We start from the raw sequence: 24,550 nt of genomic DNA on the forward strand, positions 1-24,550 counted from the left end.
AGTAGTTTTTCAAGAATGAAGAACAATGCAAGAAACAAACAAAAAAATCAAAAAGCAAAAATAATACTGGGCAGAAGTTTTAGACCACAGAAGGCATCAGAAAAAAGCATTCAGAGTCTTACTTCTTGTCTAAACTGAGTTCTACCAGTATAGCCAGTCTTACATACAATAAAAAGCACAGGTCTGAAATGCTTTCTGTCAAAGGAGCAGGAAGCCAAGAAAGGCTTCAAACTGGACAATAATGGGGATGTTTACCTTAGAGTAAAGGATTTTTCAATCAAGGATCCAATGTTAAGATTGCATAACCAGTTTGCTTTATAAAATGATTGGTGGCTCTGAGATGAGGAGATCATCCTCACCTAATGAAGAGTTCTGCTCAGTGTTCACAAAGTTAGGAATGTTAAATTTTGTAAGACAATGTAGGTCTTCCTCAAACATTCCACTGCTCTTGGGGCCCTCCTGGAAGTGGGTATTACTCTCCAGACTTGGACCTTTCTGGCTCTCTTTTTCTTTGTTCATATGGTCCACTTCATTAATGCAGAAATGGAAAAGTGACTGGGATTCTTCAGCCATTTGGTGAGAAAAGACCCTCTCAGACTCCAAAGGTCTTCCAAATTCTGCCACAAAGCTGTTCATGTGAAATCTTTTTTCAGAAAGTTCTGCATTGCTATAGAGGAAAAAAGAAAAATGCAGTAAACACAAAAGTAGAACTGTTCGAGTTCTTATCAACTAGTTTGGTTTCAGCAACCATTATGATCAGGAGAAAAGGAAACCCTACACTTTCTCTACCACAGACTTTTAAAGCCAGCACTATTTATTATTTTCTGCTGATGCAATTTTAAGTCTTCATTTGTCATGACAATTTTCCATGGGAATAAGTTAATGCCAGCACTCTTAAATGGCACTTCTAGTAATCAATAGACTGTAATAATCACCTCACTGAATGAGTTTATAAACACTCTTGATTTCAAGTAGTAACAATTGTTTTAAATGGCTCATAAGAACAGTTTGAGAAAAGTCCTTGATAGACAAAATGTTTCTGAGGCACAGGCAGCTCTGCTCTCACTTGGGGGCATTGAGTGCTTGCTTGTCCAGACACAAAACCATCTTTTCCACTGACTTCAATCAATGACATTAACATTTCCAAATTAGGAGAGCTGGAACTAAAGACTGCTTTAGACACTGGCAGTCTTAACAATCCCAGCAGTCAGGAAGGATGGTTTAACATGTTTTTTGGCAGTTTTTTTAATAAACCTTATCTCAAACCAGAACCAATCTGCATGGACTCATGCAGGAGCCGCGTGCAGCTGGGGGTGAGAAGAGCTCAAGCTCATCTGTAGACAGCAGTTCTACAGATTCATTCTTTGTCAGGCTGAATTTATATGCTATCATCACAAAATGCAAGTTATTTGCATTTGGAAGGCAGTAGAGGTATTCAGAGAATGAGCAATGAAACCTGTTCTCAGAACATGAATATTTTTAAGAACTAATAAGTCATACTGTTTACATCTGGAGATGTAGCAAATGATGCTGGAGTCAGATAATTGGACACCTAAAGGTCCACCCAGCACTGAAGAGTTTTTCAGTGAAATTTCATTTCCTCAAGCCTGCAGTGGGAGATAAGTGCCTCAGATGACACCTTCAGAAATCCACCCACTAAAATTTTCACAGGATACTTACCATTAGTCTTTCAGGCACAGTTAAAGATCCCTGCTTCTCAAAAGATAATTTACTTCCATTATATGATGGGGGAATTCTGTCCTCACAAAATCACTTCCACTAGCCTAGAAATCAAAGCAGTTCTCTAGTTTGTCAAAACTGTATTGGCTCACTCTGCATTTCAAAGTGAACCAGGTAAAAGAATAATGTTAAATTGATGTAGGAGTGACCAGTAACCAAGTAATAATCTACTGTATACACAGCAGGGGGCAAACAGCCTGGAATAATCCTGAACTAACAACTGACATTTATGTATTTATAATGCAGCAAAAAGCACCACTCTAAGTTTAAATTTTTATATATAATTTGGCAAATTGCCTGTGTTGTGGCACAGGCAGTAGAAGTGGCAAATAAGCACAGAAAGAAGGACAAGCACTGTAAGCCCAGAAAGAAGAGACTGCAGAAGAAAGTTTAAAATGAATCCACTGCAGGAGTAGAATTACTTCATAGGTGTGGAAAGTTCTTCATAATCCAGTGAAGCATGAGGGAGCAAAGGCTGACCATGCAGACGGGCACACAAGACTGGGAATGGCAACCTAATCTTAATGGAAGATGCAAATAAATTTTACAATGACCCAGAATATCAAGGATATATGATGAAGCATAAACCTGTGTTCATGAGCAGGGAAGACATTCTCTAATATACAGTGCTATTTTTGGATTTTGAAATTCACAAACAACATCTTTGAATTTCAGAGTGAAATTTTATTACATTTTTTTTAAACTAGACTAGAAACTAGCATAGTCTTGTTCATTACAATCTGCAGTAATTCCTCAGAAGGTCTCTTTTCAGAGCACTCAAGAAAAGCAGCCTCAAAAATCCCAGGTTTACTTAACAAAGATCAACTGGTTTCTTAAAAAAAAAAAGTTATCTAACATTTATTGCTTTGAGATTACACCAGCCATTATTTTGTACAAATAGGTTGCATGATCTCTTGCATTTGTTGCACAAATGTGCTCTTAAGGATTTTTTCAAATGCAGAAACAAACATGGCATGCTTTACTCTCCTGAGTGATGAATAAGAGCATTTTTCAGAAATTCAGACATTGCCAACATTTTTTTTTCAGTTGCACAAGCTAATGGTCCACACATACTTATACACGCAAGCAAACAAAAGAGAAATGCAACAGGCTTAATTCCCATAACTCATTAAATTTCTGCCAGTCCCCATCTATATCCTGTCTATTCTGGTCTGAGAATGTACCTAATTCTGAACATCTTGTGTAATTTTGAAGAGTACGTCCTATCATGGCCTTTTATATTAAGCCAAGAAAAGCATACTACTAGGAAAAAAAAATCAGAGTATTCTACTTTGGATCCATCCATCTGAGCCCAGATACACTTATTCTCTCACATTAATGGTACTTTAAAGAGCAGCCAAATAGCCTTCCTGAAGTCAGAGACCTGGGAATCCTGTTAACATCTATTTTCTAGGAGGGCTCAAGGCAGCCCACTAATAAAACACCAAGCCATGAAGAATCCAGTCAGGCATGGAAATAGAAGATGCAGGCAAACTAAAACAAGTGGTTTACAGGTAGCTGTTCTCCAGTTTTTATATACATGTATCAAAAATAAGAGAACCCAACTGTATTCGCTGCCCTTAGCATATTCCCAGAGGATCCATGTTCAGTACCATGAGAATTTCCTTACCAAATGTCAAAAAAACTACTCAAACTTGTTAAAGGTGCCAGCTCAGCATGAATGGCAAGTGGGCAAGCACTCAGGCACACAGCTCCCAAAGCTGCAAAGAGATCTATAACAAATACAGAAAGGAACAATTGGTCTCACTCCAGCAACTGAAGAAAAAATCATAGTAAGATGTAGAACAGAAGGGACTTCTGAAGTCTCAAGAAAGGCAAGTCTGAATTCTGATTACATTATCTGGATGTAGAAGATGACCAATATGGACATTTCACAAAATCTTAAGGACACTGTTCTGAGAAAATTGATGAAAAAAGCAGAAAGAAGTGGGAGACATCAAGCAGGCCTCTGCTACCTGAAAGTAAATTTTTACAAGTGTAAAAATTTTTGGCAAATATGCATATTAAATTCTCTCTATATATGTATTTCTGACTTCATCACGTTTTCCCCTTTCAGATTGTCCACATGGGATCCAGACTCATGCTCAACTAATAAATGAGATCTTTGTGAAAAGGAGGCAGCACACCAACAATTACAGGGATTTTAAATCTCTTTGGGAGCAATGTCTGGCTACTTCATAACAGTCTGTAGGGGAAGCAAAATACCAGCACATCAGTTCTGATAAGCTGGATTCTTCTGATTCTGTTTTCTCACAGGAGCAAAACTTCAGGAGCACAGAAGAGGCTCAGGATGTACATCAGCCATCTCTAACATGGCCCTGTCTCTGGAGACATGCTATTACACAGAGTTCCAGAGCCAGTTTACATGTGATTAAATAGCAAAGGGGCTCCAGGAGGCAGAGACAGGCTACTTTAGGAAGTGATAAGCACCAGCAATTGCCTTTTACAATCATCTTCTCATCATTGCTACCTGCCTGCAAGCAATCTCACACTCCAGAGAGGCTTTTTATTTCCACTTTATGGCACACAAGCCTGAGAGATGCGGGTTCAAACTTTCTCAGAGGAAGGGACACTGATAGACTGCATCCTCTGCAAATGCAGATAAACCACTGAGGCAAGGCATGGTCTCCACATACTTATCAGCCAGAAAGAATAAAAAACTGAGGACTTTCAAGGGACCCTGGCTTTAAAGAAATGTTGAGCTGGTCTCTACTTCAGCATCTATTGCAATTTCTCAGCAGAAACTAAGACACTCAGTCTCAGGGGTTAAGGGAAGATTTTGCAAACACTACCCAAATCTATCTTTGGACTTGAACAAACAAACATTTGGAAACCAGGCAAATTCAACATCTGCACTGCATTTTATCTGTATTTTCTCTGTTGATATTCACAGTATCACTCCATGAAAACTTGAGCCTACTTACAACCATCCCACTAAAGGCACCTGTTTGGCAGCCTACCCAAAACATCCTTTTAAAATGAAAATGCTAAGATTTCTTGAAATGAAGACAGGCTGCAATGTTTCATAAGAACAGACTATAACAAGATGGTACAGTGTCAGCAAGAGCCCAGGTGTGCCAATTAGCAGGCTGGATTTGTTATTCCCATTTTCAGACTCACTCTTGATGTGGTGCTCCTGTCTTCGTCAGCAGGGTCAGGACAAAAAACATGAAGATGACAAAAACTGCAAGACCAACCCAAAATCCAATCACAATGGAATCTGGTGAAAGAAAAAAGAAAAAGGAAACAAGATCATCAATATTTTACTTGCATTTGCAAAAAGCTGCCTTCTACAGGCAGCATGAGCACAAACCCAAAAGAATTTGCAGCTTATTTCTGGGTGGCGAAGGGATAATCAAATTTAGCTTTATCTATTTTTAAACAGAAAGCTGCCATTGAAAACCTCATTTTGAGACCAAATTTTACGGATATCTAGACAAACCAGACAGTAGATAACAGAGGGAAAACAATTCTCTTGGTAAGTAAAATAAGAGGAGCTCCCTGTGTGATCCCAGGCCCATTTCCAGGCATTGCTTTGGAACTTCAGTGCTAGAACTAGGAAGGGAGGATTATTTGATTTTTCTCAAAATCCTCTGTCTCTGTAGAACTGAACTCCTGCCCCAGAGTTTAAGTTATTTCTGCCCCAGACCGTTAAGTTTCTGGATTTAAATAGATTTCTTCGACAAAATATGTTTAGGAAGACCTTTTAGTGGCAAAACAGAAGGTTCTGCAAGAAACAGAACCACAGATAAAACTATTTGCCGCTTCAATAAATATCAATAACCAACAGATACCAGATGTTTTCAATTTGGATTTCCAACTTAAGTACAGAAAAGTGCAACACAGTGTCAAAGGAGCACAACAGATTTAGACAAAAAAGTCAAACCAGCAGTTAATCAATTTTAAAACCAGTGCAATAGCCAAACATAGCAGCCATTGGGAAGAGCATGGCCTTTTGCCTGTGGGCCTAAACTCTATCTACTCTTCTCATTTACAGCAAATGGACGTAGGCAATATGCCAGCACTACTAAAAACAAATCTATTGCCCACTTACACCTTCAAGGTGGGTCCACAGCTGCTCCAAGCTGTTCAGAGTTTCCAGGAACTTGATTTAGAGAGGTTCAAGTGGAACAAAGATATTTCCAGACACAATCAACTGATTAGCATGGACCAAAGCTAGAGAGCACCAACACTCAATATTACCTTGCCCCGGACCCATCAGCACCCAGTTTGGTTTTTTTTCACCTGTCATTTCAGTTAGTTATTCTTTACTTATACAAGTATTCAAAACTTCCACTGCAGAAGTTCAAAAACCGTAACATACAAACATTCAGGAGGGAAGGCTTGGTCAGGACAGGAATCCTTTCTACCCTTACCTCTCGTGACACAGCCACTACCAAGCCTCAGAGATCCTCACTGGCTGCAATGTCTGACCCAGTGCAGCAGGCACAGCACAAAACTGCTGGATTTCCCACAGGACTAACTAAAGACACTGAAAAACAAGGAATCAGCTATCCTACCTGGTGCTTGGCCCCAGCTGTTAATCATGCTCCCACTGTGAAATATCTTCCACACTAAAAGGCAGATGCAGAAACTGGAAATCAACTCAAACCATTCTCTCTTTTTTCTGCAAAGTCAAAATGCCTGCTGCAACTTGAGATTTTCTCCCTGAGAAAATACTTTATCACAATGAAGTCTCTCCTTAATCCCTTTCTTAGGTAGCTAAGGAGGTTAAGTTTCAAGTCTCCCACTGCAATATTTATTCCACCTCTCCTATGCCATATCTTCCCCTCTCAACACCTTGTGTAAAATAACTGGAATGTGGTTTGAGTATAGATCTCTGTGATAGAGGGGGAGGAGATTTCAATACCCCTTTCTGCTTAAAGTATTCCACCATGAACTTTTTTCTGTAATTCCATATATTATGTGCACTTAATTACTTTCAGAATCATTCTATAAGCACAGCCTGTATTCACTGGTTAAAGATGTACCTTACCTTCCTAATACAAAATAGCTCATCCTGCTGGGCTTTGTAGTACCTGAAGATTTAATCTAAAAATAAGTACTGCCTTTAAAAAAAATACCACTTAAGCATTTATAGCTACTAGTACCTTCCAGTTAGTCAGACATGCTTGGATGGTATGCAGCTGCATTAACAACCAGAATGTAAAATGCAATCAAGATGACTAAAAAAATATGCACATAGATTATATCAATCAAGCTGAAAAACTTAACTAAAAGTAAAAAAAAGAAAATCAAGGCTCCAGTAAACTACTGCTCCCCACAAAAATCACACCTGCTATTGTATGCTGAAAAACAAGCCTGTTTTGTGGTTGGTTTGGTGCCCCTGCTCCCAACAGAATTCTTAAGTTTACTGAGCCTAATGCTACACCTTCCTTGCTTTACTGTGCCTCCTGACACACTTCCAACTCTCTGCTGTATAAATTACACTGTTTGAATTCATTTAAAATTCAAGCAGGTATCCAGAGTTCTCTTCAATATTTGATTTAGGTCTCACCCGCTTCAGTGGAAATTATTCAAACTCACTAAATTCTAAACACTTATTCAAAATTAACAGGACATAACCCAACTTTTGTTCAAAAAATATGGTATGAAGGACATTTATGCTGCCCAAAGTTACAAGTAGATATTCATAGGATACTTTTACATTATCAAGTTGCAGTTTTGGCCTTCCTTTTCTTCATAATACAGATTCATAAGATCCTGGCAGCAGTTCCAATCCTCTGATCATTGCTACCTATTTTTCCTCTCACTAGCATAACTAACATACTGAGGCTTCCTCATTTTCAAAGGCACAAAAAGTTATTTTGTTCTTATCTCTGCCAGTCACAAGTACTTCCTGGCTATCCTTGTCTATTTACTTTCTAAAGCTTCAATGTACAAGATATCTGGTCCCTACTTTCCCAGATTTTTTTGATTTCTAGTTCCTGTCTTTGTTGTCATCTCATTGCAGGGGTTCCACACTGTTGCCTCCTTATCAAAAAAATTCCATACCTTCCTGGTATTTCTCGTGGGCAGCTCCTCAGAGCACAGACTCCTTATTCTTCACAAAGCAGCCCACTGACTCCAGTTCAATTCTCAACCAGCCACCCCACTCTTTTATAGCGCTCTTCTTCTCATTGGTTACAGCTGTGGCCTGTTAAAGTCAGGCCTGTCCGTAATCTTTGATAATTGGCTCAGCTGCAACTCCTTAGGGGTAAGATTACTTTCTACACTATTTTCTTGTATTCAATCCCACTACATGCCTTCACTTCTTTTCCAGCAGAACATACTTTTTGCCTTTTTTTTCCTTTTGCAGTCATATATTTGAAACATCACTGTGGCATCTTTTTTTTTTTTTTTTTGTGTAGTAGATTATTTTGTCAACCCTTTTTCTCACAGGTCGCATTGAATACATTTTCCTCTGCTTTCAGAAAACAGGCTTCTGAATTCCTTTATATTTAAATCAAAACATCTAAACTAGAGTCCATTTCCTGTCGAGCTCTCCAACATAAGTTACAAGCATTCATTGACACCTTTTCTTTGTAAGTATTCAAGGTCTCCCTCCTCATACAAGCCTTGTTTAATCTCCTGTCCTTCTCCCCAGTTTAGGATTTCAGGGAAGTTCACGTCTGATCACATTGCCTCCACATTTCACAACAATCCCAGCTCAGCTGGCAATAGCTGGAACAAGAACACACCATGTCAAGAAGTATCATCCCATACACAGCACAGACTATTCCTTTAGTAGATTAAACTCTGCCCTCTGGGGAATGCATGCAACAACAGTGAAGGAAACAGAGCCAACTCCAATCTATCAGTTAAAGCAAACAAAGAAACAAATAAAAACTAAAGAAAATCCACCCTAACTAGAGGGACTGCCTAGATCACTGATTCAAGTACTACTAATGACATCTTTCATCAAGCTCCAGCTGAAAAGCAGTTTTTACTTCTGTCCCATTCTCTAAGAGCTGTCCAGGACCTTCTGCTCTATGAACAGCAGACAGGGAAGCTCAGCTGCCATGCTCAGCATGGCAATCACTTTGGTGGCAAGCCAAGACCTGACTTGCAGCTGTGCCTTCTGCAATCCAGAGGCAGATGTCATTTATACCTTTTTATCCCATCATGCTGTTTGAGACACCGAGCTGAAAAGATGTGTACGTAACATTTCAGCTGATCTTTGCAACCAGTAATCTTTGCAATCACGTTTAACCTCTGATTAAGTGCAAGAATAGAAAATAAATTAAAAACATGATGAAAGCTAGCCCACATTTTTCAATTACCTATCACTTGTAAAAATACAGACAGTAATCAGCAGACTTTTTTGAGGGGAAAAAGTAAAAAGTAAATTCTACTCTGCTGTTTTTTCAAACATGTTAGTAATTTCAACACGTTTCTTCTGTCCCTTGCAGAGCCCCCCCAAACTTTCTGACTGTATAGAGGCAGGAGATATTTGCCTTTCTGGGCTGCTGTTTGCCAGTGCAGGCACTACTTTTTCCCAGTCTGAATGCTCTTTGGGACAAATGAGACAAAGTATGTAATCCATCCTGGACCAGTGCTCCAGCACTGGACAGGGACCTTCCCCAGAACTTTAAAGTCTGGGGATCAAACCCTTTCAGGGTGTATCTACCTCAGAAACAAAGAAACAGGATGGGTTTTTTCTCTTCTTCAAAGTGCTTACAAGACCCATGAGGTAATTGAGTTGGTTTCTGTTACTTTTTCCCCCCCCTCTTTTACTGTTTGTCCTTCACAATCATCTCCTCTAAAAGGCAAGATCATCAAATCCATTGTCTACTTTTCAGAAAAATGTTGGTCCAGCTGTACTAGCCTGTCCTAGTTACACCTTCTCCAAGTTCCAATCCACAGTTTTCATGTTTATGGTACCTATCCTCCATTTTTTGTAAAACAACTCCAGTATTAAGCAAAAAGTGAATTTAGCACACTCCTCCTATGGAGAAAGTAGCAATGGCAAGTTTGTTCATTAGGAGAAAATTCTTCTCTTATTTTCAAGCTTTTAAAAAACGGAAATTTATTTTCTTTTAGGAAAGCCAAACACAGGTAATGCAGGTAAGGCTCCCCACCACTGCCTTTTTACCATTAACAGAAACAGATACAAACAAATAGAACCAAAACAAAGCAACACTGATCTGACAAGTAGTCACCAGAAGCAGCAGTGCATCAGTCAGCTATCCCTCAGTACTGACAAATTCCTACCACAGCCAATAAATCCATGGTTCTCTCATGCACACGTCAACAAAAGGATACAGAATAATAAACATTAATGATGATCTAATAAATAGAGGGATACTGCTAATTGCAGAGACTCCTAGGAATTAGGAGAGGAATGGTTTTGTGCAATATTCAGTGACAAGTGAAGAACAGGAATACAGGAAACTGAGCTGCATGAAGTGTGTCTCCACTGAACTTACACTTATGAGCCTTCAGGCCTTCAAATGACACTGGTCCATACTCATAGTATTCGTAGTCCCAGGTGTAATCAGAGTTAGACAAGGCCTGCTGGGAGGTTCTGTTAGAGATCAGCCTCAGGGCAGACATTTTGCACCTCAGCAAATACAGACCTGTGGATATGAAATGTGTTAATAACCTAGCACAGCTTTTGGGTTTTTGTTCTTTCTTATCTATTGGATCACTTCCCCACCCCTGCTCCCAAGAGCAGCCACTGCCTCTTCAGACAAGGCTGTCCCATCCCCTCCCATTCCTTCCCGTAATTGCAGACACAGACTCTGGGGCCCAGAGAAAGGCAACCAAGATGTTTAGGGAGGCACAAGAGCCTAAGGGTCTGCTCAGCCTGGAGAAGAGACAGCTGCAGGGAGATCCCAGTGCTGTTTTTACTTAGAGGGTGCAGAGATGCTGCTGCCAGGCTCTTCTCAGAGGTGCACAGTAAGAGGACAAGAAGGAATGGACAAAAATTGGGCGGCAAGAAATTCATATTAGATAAAAGGAGAAGTTTACCTGATCTAGTCGAACATGCTTTGAGTAGGAGGTTGGACCAGATGACCACCAGGGGTCCCTTCCAACCTAAATTTCTCTATGCTGATAAACGGGCTCAATATGCCACTACAGAAGGAAAATAAAACAGGAGTGATTTCCCTCACAGATTAGCAAAAAACTGCAAAGCAACACCGAGCATCATGAAATTATCTTGATAGATATCTCTGTCATTACCATCATTCTGTACTGGAGACTTGCATTTTGCAGAGTAATTTTTTTCAGAATATGAGACAGTTTTATGCACACCAAAAGAAAGCACATCTCTGCACAAAACATGTGCTGCAGTAGCTGGAGTCAGGAAACCCAAATTGAAACATATTTCAAAATACTTTTTGTGAGAGCAAGCTGAGCTTTGGGTAATTCTGGATTCAATTAAAACCCAGCAGGATTGACTAACGCTTCATGTGCTAGGAGAGCCATCATAAAGAACAAAAAATCAGGCACAAAATAAGAAACACTTTCACTCAGGTAATATGAACAGCATTTCAAATTTGTAAAATAGTTCTTTCTGCAGCTATTTTACCATGACCAAATGCTGGCAGTAATGCCTCAAAGCAATTTTAAATAAGTAGCATGCCTGAAAAAGTAAACTTCACACTTAAATATAACATTCAGAACTTTAAACACATGCCAAAAAAACTTGACCGGCAAGTTATAAATCTTTTAAAACAATAAATGGATCCATTTTTCAACCCAAACCAATTGAGTTTTCAGAATGAGCAACCTGACAGCAGGAAACGTGAAGGGGGGGGCTGGGGAGAGAAGTGACCAACCCCTTTCTTGGATCAGGATAAGAAGCTTCACTACATTATCCTCACCTTCCCCTTAGCCATTTAGAAAGCCTCCAGCATTAATAAATAGCCTGAAGCACAGAGGAGAAGGAAAAAAAACATGTATATCATTGACAGTGCAGTTCATGGCTGAGGATGTTCCCATCTTGTACGTCCAACCTTTTCAGAATGGACAGAGAGGAAGAGGTAAGTCTAACCTGTGTTGTAACAGTAAAGTTCTTCCTTGGTTTTTCCATTTCTTCAAATTAAAGAGAGAATGCCTGATTAAGCTTTAGACAGAAGTTTTCTTATTTTAATCAACTAAAGCAACTGCTGCCTCTGGGAGAAGGAAGTGGCACAGAGAAGACCCTGGGATCCCTGTCCTGGTTTGCTCCCATCTCAGCTCTGTCAGTTGTTTATTACAATACTGTTTTGTTCTGTGACAAAACATGGAGCCACACAGGGTTCCCACCATCTTTTTCCCCTTTCTCCTCAACGTTTTGTTGATGACATGTCTCTTGACAACATTGATTAGCCCTGTTTAAAGGTTGGTTTTCTTTTTTATAACTTTCCAATGAAGCATTTCATTTCAATATTCCTCACATGGCATCAGTAATGGCCATTGTCTCCTCCCTCCTTTTAGTATTGCAAAAAGAGCTGAAATCTGTCACAGACATCTTTTGTGAAAATCCTTTTCTTTAGGATTTTTCCTTCTGAGAAGCTAAGAGGCCTCAGAAACAAAATGTAAACAATGGTTATCTGCTGCTGTGGAATGCAACAGGTGGATCCGTGATTGGTCTCGTGTGGATGTTTTGATTCAGTGATCAGTCACAGCAGAGCTGGCTCTCTCTCTCTTGGTCCAAGCCAGCTGCTTTGGTTATCATTCTTTCTTAGCTATTCTTCTTAGCTAGCCTTCTGAGGAAACCTTTCCTTCTATTTCTTTTTAGTATAGTTATAATGTAATATATATATATCATAAAATAATAAATCAAGCCTTCTGAACATGGAGTCAGCATTCTCGTCTCTTGCCTCACCTGAAAACCCCAGTGACCACTGTCACAGAAATCCGCTTGTAGAAAACTTCAGAATAGAGTATGGGAACAATCTGAAAAATGTTGTTTCTTCCACTTTAAGTGTTTCTTCCCACCTCAAAGCAGAGCGGATTAATTGGGCCATATGCAGAGCTCTCTCCCACTCTAGTCACTAGTGTCCATTTATGATTTATGGGGAGGATAGCCACTTCCAGGACACAAAGAATCTGTCCCAGTATAGCATTAGTTTAGGATTAGAAGCTCCAGCCTTTCACCACTGACTGCATGCATGGGGAGACTTGCTTTCACTGTAGACAAGCTACTATCAGAGGGAGAGGTGCTAACAAACACCTGAGTCACCAGCTCGCTGGCGAATCTGTGCTTTGAAGGACATATAAATATGCTTCTAAATCAACCAGCAGGGCTAAGCATAAGCACTGCTCCAAACTTTCAGCCCACTTGTAAGCTTTGTCTGTCAGAATACCTCCAAAAACTCAGCCTCACACATGCGAAAAGCTTTTATTCTACTTAAAAAGCCAGTCTAGCATGGTGGTACATGGACCAGCACAGTGGAAGAGGTGGCTATTTAGACCTTGCATCTCCTGGGAAGAGCAAGGCAGGCTGAGCTGGTGCAGTAGCAGCCTGTCAGGGGCATCTGCCTGGCTGCAGCAGGTCATGCAGGGATTCAGGTAAGAGGTAAGCACTTCTAAGAAGGAATTCGTCCAGGAGATGCTCTCAAAGACTCTTCTGTCAGACACAGAGAGCCATGATTCATCCCACAGCTCTGGAGCTTCACAGTGACCTCCTCTAACCCTCTAACTGGCTGAGGGTTTTTCTGGAAGGTACAGGAGTCTTTTGAGGCAAACATGAAAGCCCCTCTATTGATTTTGATGTGTATGGATGCAGCCAGGCTTTCCTCATTCCAGCTCTCTTCTTTCAGGAGCAAGTCAGGAACAAAAAGCTTCACTTTGATTATTTGAGAAACCCCAAGGCAGGACTTGTGTTCAGTGCTGCCGAGCAGAAACTGAGGCAGGTCTGCATCCTAAAAAGGGCAAGTGCTCAGGGCTTTCTTCTGAAGCATTGGGTTGCTCTCTGCAGATAAATGTAATCAGATGTTCCCCATGGAGACCCAACTGCAACTCCTGGGCTTGAATTATGCCTTCATGAGAACTTGTTTATAATCTGTATGAAAGTCTGTAAGGTCTTAGCTGGCCTGACAGCTGCCAGTGGCACCTGGGCAAGCTAGTCTGGCTGTTTGTGTTTGCATAAAACCCATGCCCTTGAACAGCAGCAGCAGGATATCAAACTCCATGCAGCTGGACTATTTTCTCCAATCTGGACATCACTGATACATTGCATGAGGCTCTCAGCCACTTACCTTTCAAAATGAAAGCAAAACTGAACACACTCCACATCTGTAACACAACTTCATGGCTTACACCACCACTGAGACCACAAAGGTATATCTGGTTTTGTGTATGTCTGAAACTGTCCTTGTAACCAGCAGCAACTCCCTCCGAAGCTGACCTGCATGCACAGAAAGAAAAACCATGTGGATTGTTAATGTAATGTTTGCTTCTGGAGCAAGAGAAACTACCAGTATGGTAGACACACAGAGCTTGGTTAATTTTCAGTCACAAACTACATCTATTTTTCACATACTTCTGCTCTGCTTAGTGCCACAGAATCTAAGCACTCAATGGAACAAATGAAGAAATCATTGTCTGTTTGCAAACTCTGAAGATCCCAAGGCCCAGTCAGAGGAAAAAAGAAGGAACATTTCAAACTGTGGGAAGTCCCAGGCTGAGAAAGCTTAGCACTACACCCTGGTGCATCAGCTAGGCAGTACAGTTAACGCAGAAGTTGTAGGCTATGAGAAGTTAACAACTCAGGCTGTTCCCATATCTTTGTGTTCTCATACCAGCACCAACATTGTGCATGAGGGAAAAAGGAGTCAGCCACACCCACATTCCTTTTTACTCCATCCCAGAGACTAGGAGGTGAAGTCACAGAAAAAAAGACAAAGGAGAAAACCAACCACAAACTTATTTACACGGCTGCACTGCATCAGGTGCAAAGCAATACAGACCCCATCTTTCTACAACCCTACCACGCAGCTTTGAGCAAGCTGTGCTGCTCCCAAGCACAGACAGAAAAGTCTGCAGGAAATACTCACCTAAGGGTCCTTGTTTCTTGCTAATTCTCAATACCCTAGGTGGGCAGGGTTTGAGTTCAAATTTGTGATCTTTTCAGGGGAATATGCAATTCTACCTGCAATAAAAGAGGAGAAAGAAAGCAATAAAAATGAGTTAAATTTAGGGGGGAAAAAAAAGTAGAAAGATATCTGAAAACTGACTTTACAATTTAAAATCAATCATGAATGCCAACTCTGATACCAAGGTCTTTTCTTGGAGAAAAAAGAAAGTACAATGTTAACCATGGTTATGTTTGTTACTGATGTTCACAAACAGCAATGTCTGAGCTGTTGCACTAAAGTAACAAGAATAATGTTGGATTCACCACAAAAGGAGTTTATAACAATGGAAAGGAAAAAAGCTGGTTTAGACACTGCTTAAACTGTGAACTAAGGATGAGGGGTTACAGTTACAGACATCTTTGCCTCACACCACCATATTACACATCATATAAAATGCATTTTATTATCCTATAACTGTGCAATGTAAACTCCAACAACAAACTTCTCTTATGCACCCCACACAAACTCCACACCATTATATACAATTTGCCTGCTAACTGTGTAGCTACTGTTTGTACCTACTTAAAAAGTGATGACATTATGACTTCAAAGTGAAATTTAATAAAGGCTAAAGAGATTTGCCAATTATTTTCCTATAGACAGTGACAATATAAGTAAATAATGATGCCCACTTAGCAGTCCAACTCAGTAGGTGCCACCTGGAAGTTAAGACAGAAACTAATATGAAATGATACCATGCTATGAGTTCATTGACAACTGTGTGGTTCTAAAAATGAATAAAGCAAATACTACACAAGCCCACTCATTAGCCTTGTCTGAGAAGGCAGATGAATTATACCTAACATGGTATCACAGAACAACTGCATTGCTCTTTCTCTTAAAAATTTCAGGCCTGCACTGACAGTAAAGGGACATGGAACTGTTAGCAGGGAGCTGCTGGGACTTGTTGCCAAAGCACACTGAAACTTAGCTTAACTCCAGTACCAAAAGCTTTAGATACTGCAGCCAGTCTTAAGAGACAGCATTTGCTAAAAGTAATAAAGATTAGCCATAATTCCATTTATTTCCTGCATCTAGGGCAGGATTACACCAACAGTACTGAGCCTATTTTCCTCTCCCCACTAAAAGCCAACCTCCCCTTAGATGCAGGTATGGCAGCCTCAAACCCAAGTTCCCTCAAGACCAAGCAGACTAGAAGAAGCCCTGTCAGTAAGCATTAAAGTACAGACCCTTTTTCAGTCCTATAATGTTATAAATGCTGACATCAATAGTATATATACATATATTCAACACTTCCCAAGAGAAAGGCTGCCTTTCCCTTAGCTATTTATAATAATGCCTATTTTAACCTTTCTCGCTGCCATTTTTTAACCTCTCAGGCTGATTTGTTGAAAACCCTGAAGGGAAACAGCCCTGGCATATCTACTAATGAGGTAAGATTAAACTGTAAAGCAAGTTTTAATAAATGTTTATTTTTATTAGCTTAATTCTCACAGAAAGCTCTGTGCTGAGATGGGCATGTTCTGAATTCCTTTCTAGCCTGAAGTCTGTCAATCCAATACCTTATTCTGAGCAGAGAGAAAGGAAAGCCCTCTCCATCTGCTCTTACTGATCAGCACACTGCAGGTCAATTGGAATGGCTCCCTCAGAATATGACCTACCTGTAAGAGTTGCTTTTAAAATACCTCCTATTTCTGGTACCATGTAAGAACCTATTAAAAAAAACAAACAAAAAAAAAAAAAAACCACAAAAAGAGTCTCTACAGAAGGGACAGAACAAACGCTGCCATTTTTTAATAACTAAAAGATGGTATTCAATTTGAAAGAAAAAAAACTCACTGAGAAATTATTTCAATGCAGAGGGTTACCAAACTAGACTGACTCAAATTGCCTAGTCTGCAAGCCATGAAGAAACACTGGAAGCACAGTGTTCTGTGTAGCCAAAAAACCCAACTGAGCCCAAGAACAAAGGCACCCAGGTGTGCTTCAAATAACCCCACCTAAGCCAACCATTACTAACAGGGGGAGACTGAAGGAAGGGACTGCCCTTGTGTCATCATTCCTGGGAAACTCAGCAGTGATTAACAGCTAAAACTACCTGGGCTCCCTTGATGCCAGAGACCCAGAGATGCCTGGGGATGCCTCCCAGGGCTGCTGCTGCTGCAGCACAGGCAGCCCGGCCAACCTGCAGTGTGCCAGGCTTGGGTTTAATGCTGCTGCACAGCCCAGACAATGGATGAGGGTGATCAGGCCTCATTTCATAGCTCTGTTTTGGCTTTGCATCAGTGAAAAAGTCACCACAGAGGCTGACAAGCAGAGTGGAAGCCAATGACAGTTTTCTTTCTCCCATAATTCTCTAATCTCCACACAGCATTCATCTGGACTGAAGCACAAGACACAACACGCTTCCCCATAGCACCTCTTCACTTCTTAATGTTGTCCCTGCAATATAGTTCTGTTCCCAGCCTCTGCTGAAGCCAGAGCAAGATAAACGAGTTGGCAGGGATGAAAAAAGCCCAAACAACACAGGTATGGTAGACCATTTATCAGAGCTACTCCCACACTTGGGTATGTCACAGCTGGGGTCTGACACTGTTATGGTGGAAAAATCTTCAGCTTGTTCTTTCATCCACACAGGGCCTGGAAGCCATAATCTCTCAGATGCAAAATAACACATGAGCTTTTTAATTTGAATCACATATTACATTTCCTCAAGAAGTAATAAAACAAAATTATAGAGATTTTCTTTAAAATTTCCATACCTACATGACAAATATTTTCTTAACTTTTGTAGTTATCCTACAACGTAATGCAGAAATATTGCCTTAATTGTTTCAGTGACAATTTTAAGCACTCACTGAAATGGAGCTGTTCATCCAAAGTCAAACAGATCTGGGATTGTTTCAAACAAGAATTGGGGGATTTTTTCCCCCTGTCTTTAAATCTAAGTCTTCTCTCCAGCACTGCTGAAGAAGCAAACAATTTATTGTGGTGCCTCAAATACAAATTTCTCCTCAGGTAAATCAGACAGCAGTACACAACTTACAGGCACACGTCTGAATTTTCCCATTCTTATCCCTGCCATGTCTCTGTGTTATAAATAAGTAACTAGATGCAAAGAAAACATCACTGAACCAATACAACCACAACCCACTGCAGTGAGTACACAGAATAAAGCCTTCATCTATTTGTAATAAGATTTGTGGTATAATTTTGCCAGTAAGAGCTGCTATTATAGGTACAGATACTTTAAATTTGATTTAAACTCTTGAACAAGCTGCAAGTGTATCATCTCTGTTTCACTCAAAACCTTTTCCATGACAAAGTGTACATGGGAGACCAGGGAAAGAGTAGGCAGTAAATTATTTTGTCCAGCTATTAATATTCTGGGTTTTTTTTCCTTAAAAAAAATCTTGCAATAGCTTGATTTATTTTATATATATTTGGTTGTGATTGAGACTCCCATCATGTCTCATTATTTTGACAAGAACGGAGCCAGGCTGTCCTTAGTCAATGGAGACCTGCCATTCCCCTGGCATTCTTCCAGGCATTTACTCCTGTGCTCAAAATTATCTTGACTCTCTGATTAAGAGCCTGAATAGAAAGCCACAAATGGACAAGAAGAACAACCAGAATTGGGGACTATTACCTGATTAACTCTGAGTAGAAACCAAAACATCTGTTTGTTTCCACAGCGGTTACGTAAATCTGCGCCCCTGTGTGCCCAGCCTCTGGCAAAGCTCTAATGAGAGGAACAGACCAAAACAGGGAGACACTCCAAGACAGAGTGGTGGGCTGGGAAACACACCTGGAAACAGAAGTGCCTCAGTGCTCGCTCCAAAAGAGTCCAACCAGCCCTGCTGGGGCCGTTTGAGGCAGCATTGCCGCTGCTGCCCCACCTCTCTGTGAGCTGCACCTGTCACAGAAGTGCCAAACTTGTGGTGTGTCTGCACTTCCAGTCACTGTCCAGCTTTATGTGCCAAACAAGGTTGTATGGCAGGATGAAAAGGCAAATGTCAGAGAACAGGGACGGCTCAGAGAGAAGTTTTGCGAGCTTGTCACTGAGGTGATTGTTTCCAGCAAAGAAAGAATGACAGACAGGTCAAGAGAGAGCCCTGAACTTACACACCAGTCACTGTCAACAGAGGCTGAGGCCAGAGGAAGAAACCACTGAGATAACAACTGTTAAAAACAGATTGTTAAAGGAAAAGGAAGGGAGGGACGGGGCAGGGGGAAAGCATGAGAACCAACAGACTAAGGAAGAGCACACAGAGAAAGGGAAGAAGGCAAGACAGAGCAGGAAAAATAATCTAAGGCTGTATTGAGGAGACACGTTCATCCCTTCAGTCTGAAAGCACAAAGCAAGAGAGATGTTACCTGGAGGGGGAAAAAAAGGCAAAAAACCCACAATAAACACACAACAAACTTATCTTGGAGGTTTTTTCCCCCCAACCATATTTTTTCAAACGTTTTCGGTTCAATCGTTAAATTCATTCAAATGCTCAGCAGTCGGTGCGCTTTTCAGCTGTTCTGCTTTTCAATACAGAAGGAATCACTTCGTTAGAAATTCAGAAAGGAGACACAAGCTTTTCTACAGCTGACGTTCTCCACATCACCCAAATGAACAATGCCACCTCGTGCATTTTCTTCTTATTATTACTTAAAATGAAAGAAAACATTGGCAGAGAGCTTTAGACCTTAAGGCTTGCGGGAGCCGCCTGGTCCCGGCTCGGAACCGCCTCGGGCACCTGTTACCCTCAGGCTGAACTCCAGGCGCTCGGGGCTTCCCGCGCCGCCCAGCCCGGCCGGGAGCACGCACCCCCGGGAAGGGACGGACAGGGACACGGCGGGGCAGGGACACACGGCGGGGCAGGGCCGTGCCTGTCTCCGGTCCGCTCGCTCACCCCCCACCCGCAGCGCCGGCCCCTCACCGCTCTTACCGCACCGGGCACGTCCGCCCGGCCAGATCCCGGAGCGCAGCTTCGTCCCGGCCGAAAGGCGCAGCCCTCCCGGAACGCCCTGGCCCCGGCGAGCGGAGCCGAGCCAGCGCTGCGGGCGGGATGGAGCGGGCTGAACGGAGCGGGAGGGATGGTGCGGGCGGGCAGGACGGAGCGGGCGGGCAGGATGGAGCTGGGGGGGGGGCGGGATGGATGGAGCGGACAGGACGGAACGGGCGGGATGGAGCAGGCAGGACAGAGCGGACGGGCAGGATGGAGCGGGCGGGCAGGCTGGAGCGGGCGAGATGCCGCGGGCGGGATGGAGCAGGCAGGCTGGAGCGGGAGGGATGGAGCAGGCAGAACGGAGCGGACAGGCAGGCTGGAGAGGACGGGATGGAGCAGGCAGAACGGAGCGGACAGGCAGGCTGGAATGGACGGGATGCCGCCGCGGGCTCGCTCCCGGCTGAGCCAATGAATCAGCAGCGGGCGCGCTGCCCCGGCCCGCGCGGGCGGCATGGATCGGCCGCGTGACGCTCCCGCTCCAATGGGCAGCGCGGGAGGGAAGGAGGGAGCGGCTCCCGGGCGGCCGCAGGTGCGGACACGGAGCGGGGCCGGCTGCGAAGCCGGGGCGGCCGCGGCCGTCGAGGGGCGCGGAGCGGCGAGCTCCAGGCGGAGCAGCGGCTGGGAGCGACATCTGCGTGTCGCTGGCCGGGCGGGAGCTCGCGCATCCCAAGGGCAAACATCGATTTTGGAGGAGGAGGGATGGCGTCCCCTTCCCCCGTTCCCACCTGGGGACAGAGGGGCCAGCGCGCTTGCACATGGGGAGTCTGTGAGCGGGAGCTGGTGGGGAGCAGTGAGGGTTGTTTAGGTGCTGTCGCAGCCGCCAGGAGGTGGAGGACAGTGCCCTAAACCTTCAGGGATCTGGTTCAGGTCTCTGGAGCCATAGCACAGGATGGATCAGGTTGGAAGTGAATCACGTGGTCCAGGCTCTCTGTTAAAGCTGGGTCATCCCAGAGCACGTTGCACAAGATTGCATCCAGATGGTTCTTGAGTATCTCCAGTGAGGGAGACTCCACCACTTCTCTGGGCATTCTGTTCCAGTGTGTGGTCACCAGCACAAGAAGTTCCCCCTCATGTTCAAGAAGAACTTCCTGTGCATCAGTTTCTGCCTATTGAAGAGCCTGGCTCCATCCTCTTGACATCCCCCTTTAGATGCTTATACACACTGATGAGGTAAACCAATCATCTGAATTTCCAAACCTATGAATTGTTGCTCCTTCAAACAAAGAGATCTTTTGTAATACAATGTCTGTAGCTTGCTCTGACAGGCTCACTGGGGGTTGGTAGGACACCTGGAGACCATCTAGGCCTGCTAAGTCATAAGTCATAGAGTGTTTTGCTCAGGACATGAGTTGGGTCTTCAGTAGCTCCAAAGATGGAGACTCCACAATCTGTCTGAGAAACCCTGATCACTCTCACTGGAAGAAAAAAAAATCTCATGTTTAATGGAAGTGTCTATTATTCCAATTCACGTCCATTTTTTCTTGTCCTGTCACTGGACACCACTGAGAACAATCCCATTCCATCTGCTTTGCTCCCACCATGGGTCTTCATCCACATCAGTGAGAGCTTCCTGAGCATTCTCTAAGCTAAGGGATCAAGGATCCCCCAGTCAATGCTCACACACCCAGGCTCTTCATCATCCTCATGGCTTTTAATCATCTTCATGGCAACCAAGTGTTGTAAGGAATCACATGGCTTCATTTTTCAGTCCAGTGCTAGGAAACAAGTCTGAAACATCACCAATCCAACAAAGCAGCCAGCCCCCTGCAATACCCACCCTTTAATGCTGTAGTGGATCTTTGCCAATGCTCTGAAACTTGTTAGAACTGTCTTCATCTGTTCCTCTATAGGCAGGACCTGGGTCTTGGACAGTACTGTCCCTCTCCAACAGGGATCATAAAAGCTACCAATACTGTCATCTTCAGCTCAAAAACACAGAACTGATGTTTATGCATGCTCATGATTGTAATCAGAAATGTGGATAAGCACAATGGCAAGTCAGGAACTTCCCATCTCCTGCTATTTGCACTGCTGTTGAAAAGACAGAATGACTCAGGCTTTTGCTCATTTTTCTGAACCTTAAAAAATAATTGGCATTCAAATTCTCTCTAAAAAGAAGCCTCAGGTAGCCAATACTCCACCTCCAGCACATCTCTGCTCCGTCCTGTAAGAAAGTATTTTAGAACTTTTATACCAAATGCAAAGAAGCCAAGCAAAACCAAACCACAGAACAATGAACCAGATTGTAGCATTTTTCTAAAGATTCTAAATTTTGTTTCTAACAGTTCTTATTAGTGAAAATGCAGAATTAATGACTGCTCAGTAATAGCAATGCAGATGAGATTACAGCAGAAGAAACACAGTGTTCTTGCCTGATGAGATGTGGAACTGCAGGTGCACAACTGCAAGTGTAGATAAGGGCACTGCACAATGTTTTTTTCCATTCCTCCTGTCATTTAGTTTTCTGACTCTTTATGCTCATCATTACTGTCTCTTCCTCTTTATAGGGATAGCAGTGGGAATTTTTAAAATGCAAAGGAATTCAGCTGAGGGAAGAGGAGAGGTAGCACAGGAATTCATATTGTGGCTGACCAGAATGAGGATGGAGCTTCATCTGCAGCAGCTGCAGCATCAGCCCCCAGTTTAGTGACACACAGCCAGAAACTGCATTTACAATTAGAGCACAAATTCTGCAGAAATTCATTCTACCAGTCCTTTTCATTTCCCAAATCTTTAGATTTGTGTGTCGTTAGCAGCTGCCTCGGGTTTAGCAGACACCTAGAAAGCAAACAACACCTCTCACTGCAGCTGATTTAGACAACTGACAACAAAGAAAAAAAACCAACAAAACAACAACAGAACAACAGTCTTGAAAGGAACATTACTACAGAGTTAAAAGCTTTGAATTCTTTCCAGATCTGTGGTGGTTTAAGCAGAAAGAAAGAGAGGACCTTTCCTGCACCACTTACAACAATTATGACTATGTTATAAGAATAAAGTTGTATGGTTGCATTTGCATAATAAAAATGATATAAAGAAACAAGCTTCTGAATTTTTGTCATTTTTCTGTACTACACTCTCAAAAAAACTTTTCAAGGCTGCAGATCTACAAACCAGCTGTCCAAGCTGACTTTCAACAGTGTTGTTGACAGGCAATTGTACTTACAAATTCAGGGTTCAAAGTTGCCAAAAATTGATTCTGATTTTCCTTCAAACTCTGTTGAGCTCCTCTGTTTGTCATGTTTTAAAAGAAATAATATTTAAGTGGAAAGCATATTTTATATACCTTTCAAGATGAAACTAAATTAGAAGCTAAGACTAAAACGTTTATGGATGCACAGTGAAGTTTTAACAGAAGCCACCCCTTCAAGTTTGATGCAAATCCACAGATACAAATAATTAATAAAAAGTGGATTACTCACACACTCTGCTCATATCATTGTAGTGATATCACTTTCACAAGGGATAATTTTAAGGTGGAATTAATATTAAGTGGAAGCTGCAGAAAAACTATGGGGAAATGGCACTTTCATAATCTAATTTAAAAACTTACTTATGTACCCTACTTCCCTTAAAAGTACAAGGTGCTAGTCAGGCTTTGAATAAGGTCACCTCTCTACTCTCAGGGGTTAAAACAGTTTCTCTGACAGCCAGCAAATATCAATAATCAGATTCTTGGATAATTGTCCCAACTTCCCCAACACTTGCATTTACCTCTAGAAAAGTTTAAATCCTGAAAAGAAAGAACAAGTCACCCACAGTGCTTGCAGTCTTCGCTTTAATTTTATTTGATTCATCCTGTGCCAAGCTTTGTGCTCTGTGGCAATCTATCTAGGTTTTCCTTGTACAGATCCTCTCATCTGGTCCTTTTGGTAATGCCTTAGCACAGCATTCTTTTTCCTTGGTGTTTTGATCACAGAATAAATTCTTTTGAGGTATCGTATTACACCCTAATTCATGAAGAGCCTTGTTCATGGAACAGCTTCTATTTCTGTGAGGAGTAGAGGGGAAAAAAACCTTTAAAGGCTTCTGGTTCAATCTTGTAAGCCACGCAAGGGAAGAGGGACAGGCAGACTTCATTCTGATAAATTCCAGGTATTGTTTTCTAAATATTGTGTTGTATATGAAGCAGCCTTATTCCAACAAAACTACTCATAAGTCACAGGCATTATATCCTAGTTTATCCTGCAGATGACAGTTCTGTCATAATTTATCAAAATAACCTGCATTGCATGCCAAGCTCAGCATTAGTAAGTAATGAAACAGAAATGTGCTCTGTGTCACTGAGGTTTGATAAGCTACATGACACAAAGCCTTTCCAGAAGGCCATGTTCACACACTGAAATTGGTAAGCCATGTCACTGCTGGATATCACGAGTGTGCCTGACTGCCCAAAGCTCCTCCAGGTTATGTTTGCTTTATTTTAGAGTTTGAGAAACAGGTAAACCTAATTTCCTGTTACTGCCCAGATTTTGCTGTGCTGTGCAGAAGAGCACTTCTGCAGTGGAAGCCAAGGCAGTTGTGTCTTTCCATAGACTGTTGGAAGGGAAAGAGGAAGCCTAAGTTCCATTCTGCCTTCAGACACGAGGCTCTCAAGTCCTCACAGACCCTTGCACTAAAATTCAGTTGTCCTGAAGTTGTCTGTAAGGAACTGGCTGATCTGATACTGGAGGAAAGGAAGTGTTTCACTGCAATTATCCCCAGGCTTCCTGGCAAGGGCAGCTCTCTCTGCAGCTCATCTGTTGTATTTTCACAGAT

The 24,550-nt window shown here is 42.2% G+C and overlaps 1 protein-coding gene across 1 annotated transcript; it reads right to left on the reverse strand.

Annotated features, from left to right (window-relative positions):
* Positions 1–103: 103 nt before the first annotated feature.
* Positions 104–19,864, reverse strand: MRAP2 (melanocortin 2 receptor accessory protein 2). The gene is made up of 7 exons (XM_030945872.1): positions 19,733–19,864; positions 14,751–14,845; positions 13,953–14,101; positions 10,735–10,839; positions 10,191–10,340; positions 4,882–4,981; positions 104–667 (listed from the first exon to the last, which is right to left on the reverse strand). Exons 5-7 carry the CDS (start codon positions 10,315–10,317, stop codon positions 316–318), a joined length of 579 nt encoding a protein of 192 aa, XP_030801732.1. The 5' UTR covers positions 10,318–10,340; positions 10,735–10,839; positions 13,953–14,101; positions 14,751–14,845; positions 19,733–19,864; the 3' UTR covers positions 104–315.
* Positions 19,865–24,550: the final 4,686 nt, after the last annotated feature.

Source organism: Camarhynchus parvulus, chromosome 3, assembly GCF_901933205.1.
Source record: "Camarhynchus parvulus chromosome 3, STF_HiC, whole genome shotgun sequence".
Classification (NCBI taxonomy): Eukaryota; Metazoa; Chordata; class Aves; order Passeriformes; family Thraupidae; genus Camarhynchus; species Camarhynchus parvulus.

Bases quoted from the DNA above. Each gene is read 5' to 3' on its own strand.
- MRAP2 (XM_030945872.1), bottom strand. From the start codon at position 10,317: ATGTCTGCCCTGAGGCTGATCTCTAACAGAACCTCCCAGCAGGCCTTG. The intron at 4,982-10,190 runs GTAAGTTCAGTG...TTCTTTCACCAG, and splicing joins AGGCCTGAAGGCTCATAAGT to ATTCCATTGTGATTGGATTT. The intron at 668-4,881 runs GTGAGTCTGAAA...TTTCCTCTATAG, and splicing joins ACAGGAGCACCACATCAAGA to CAATGCAGAACTTTCTGAAA.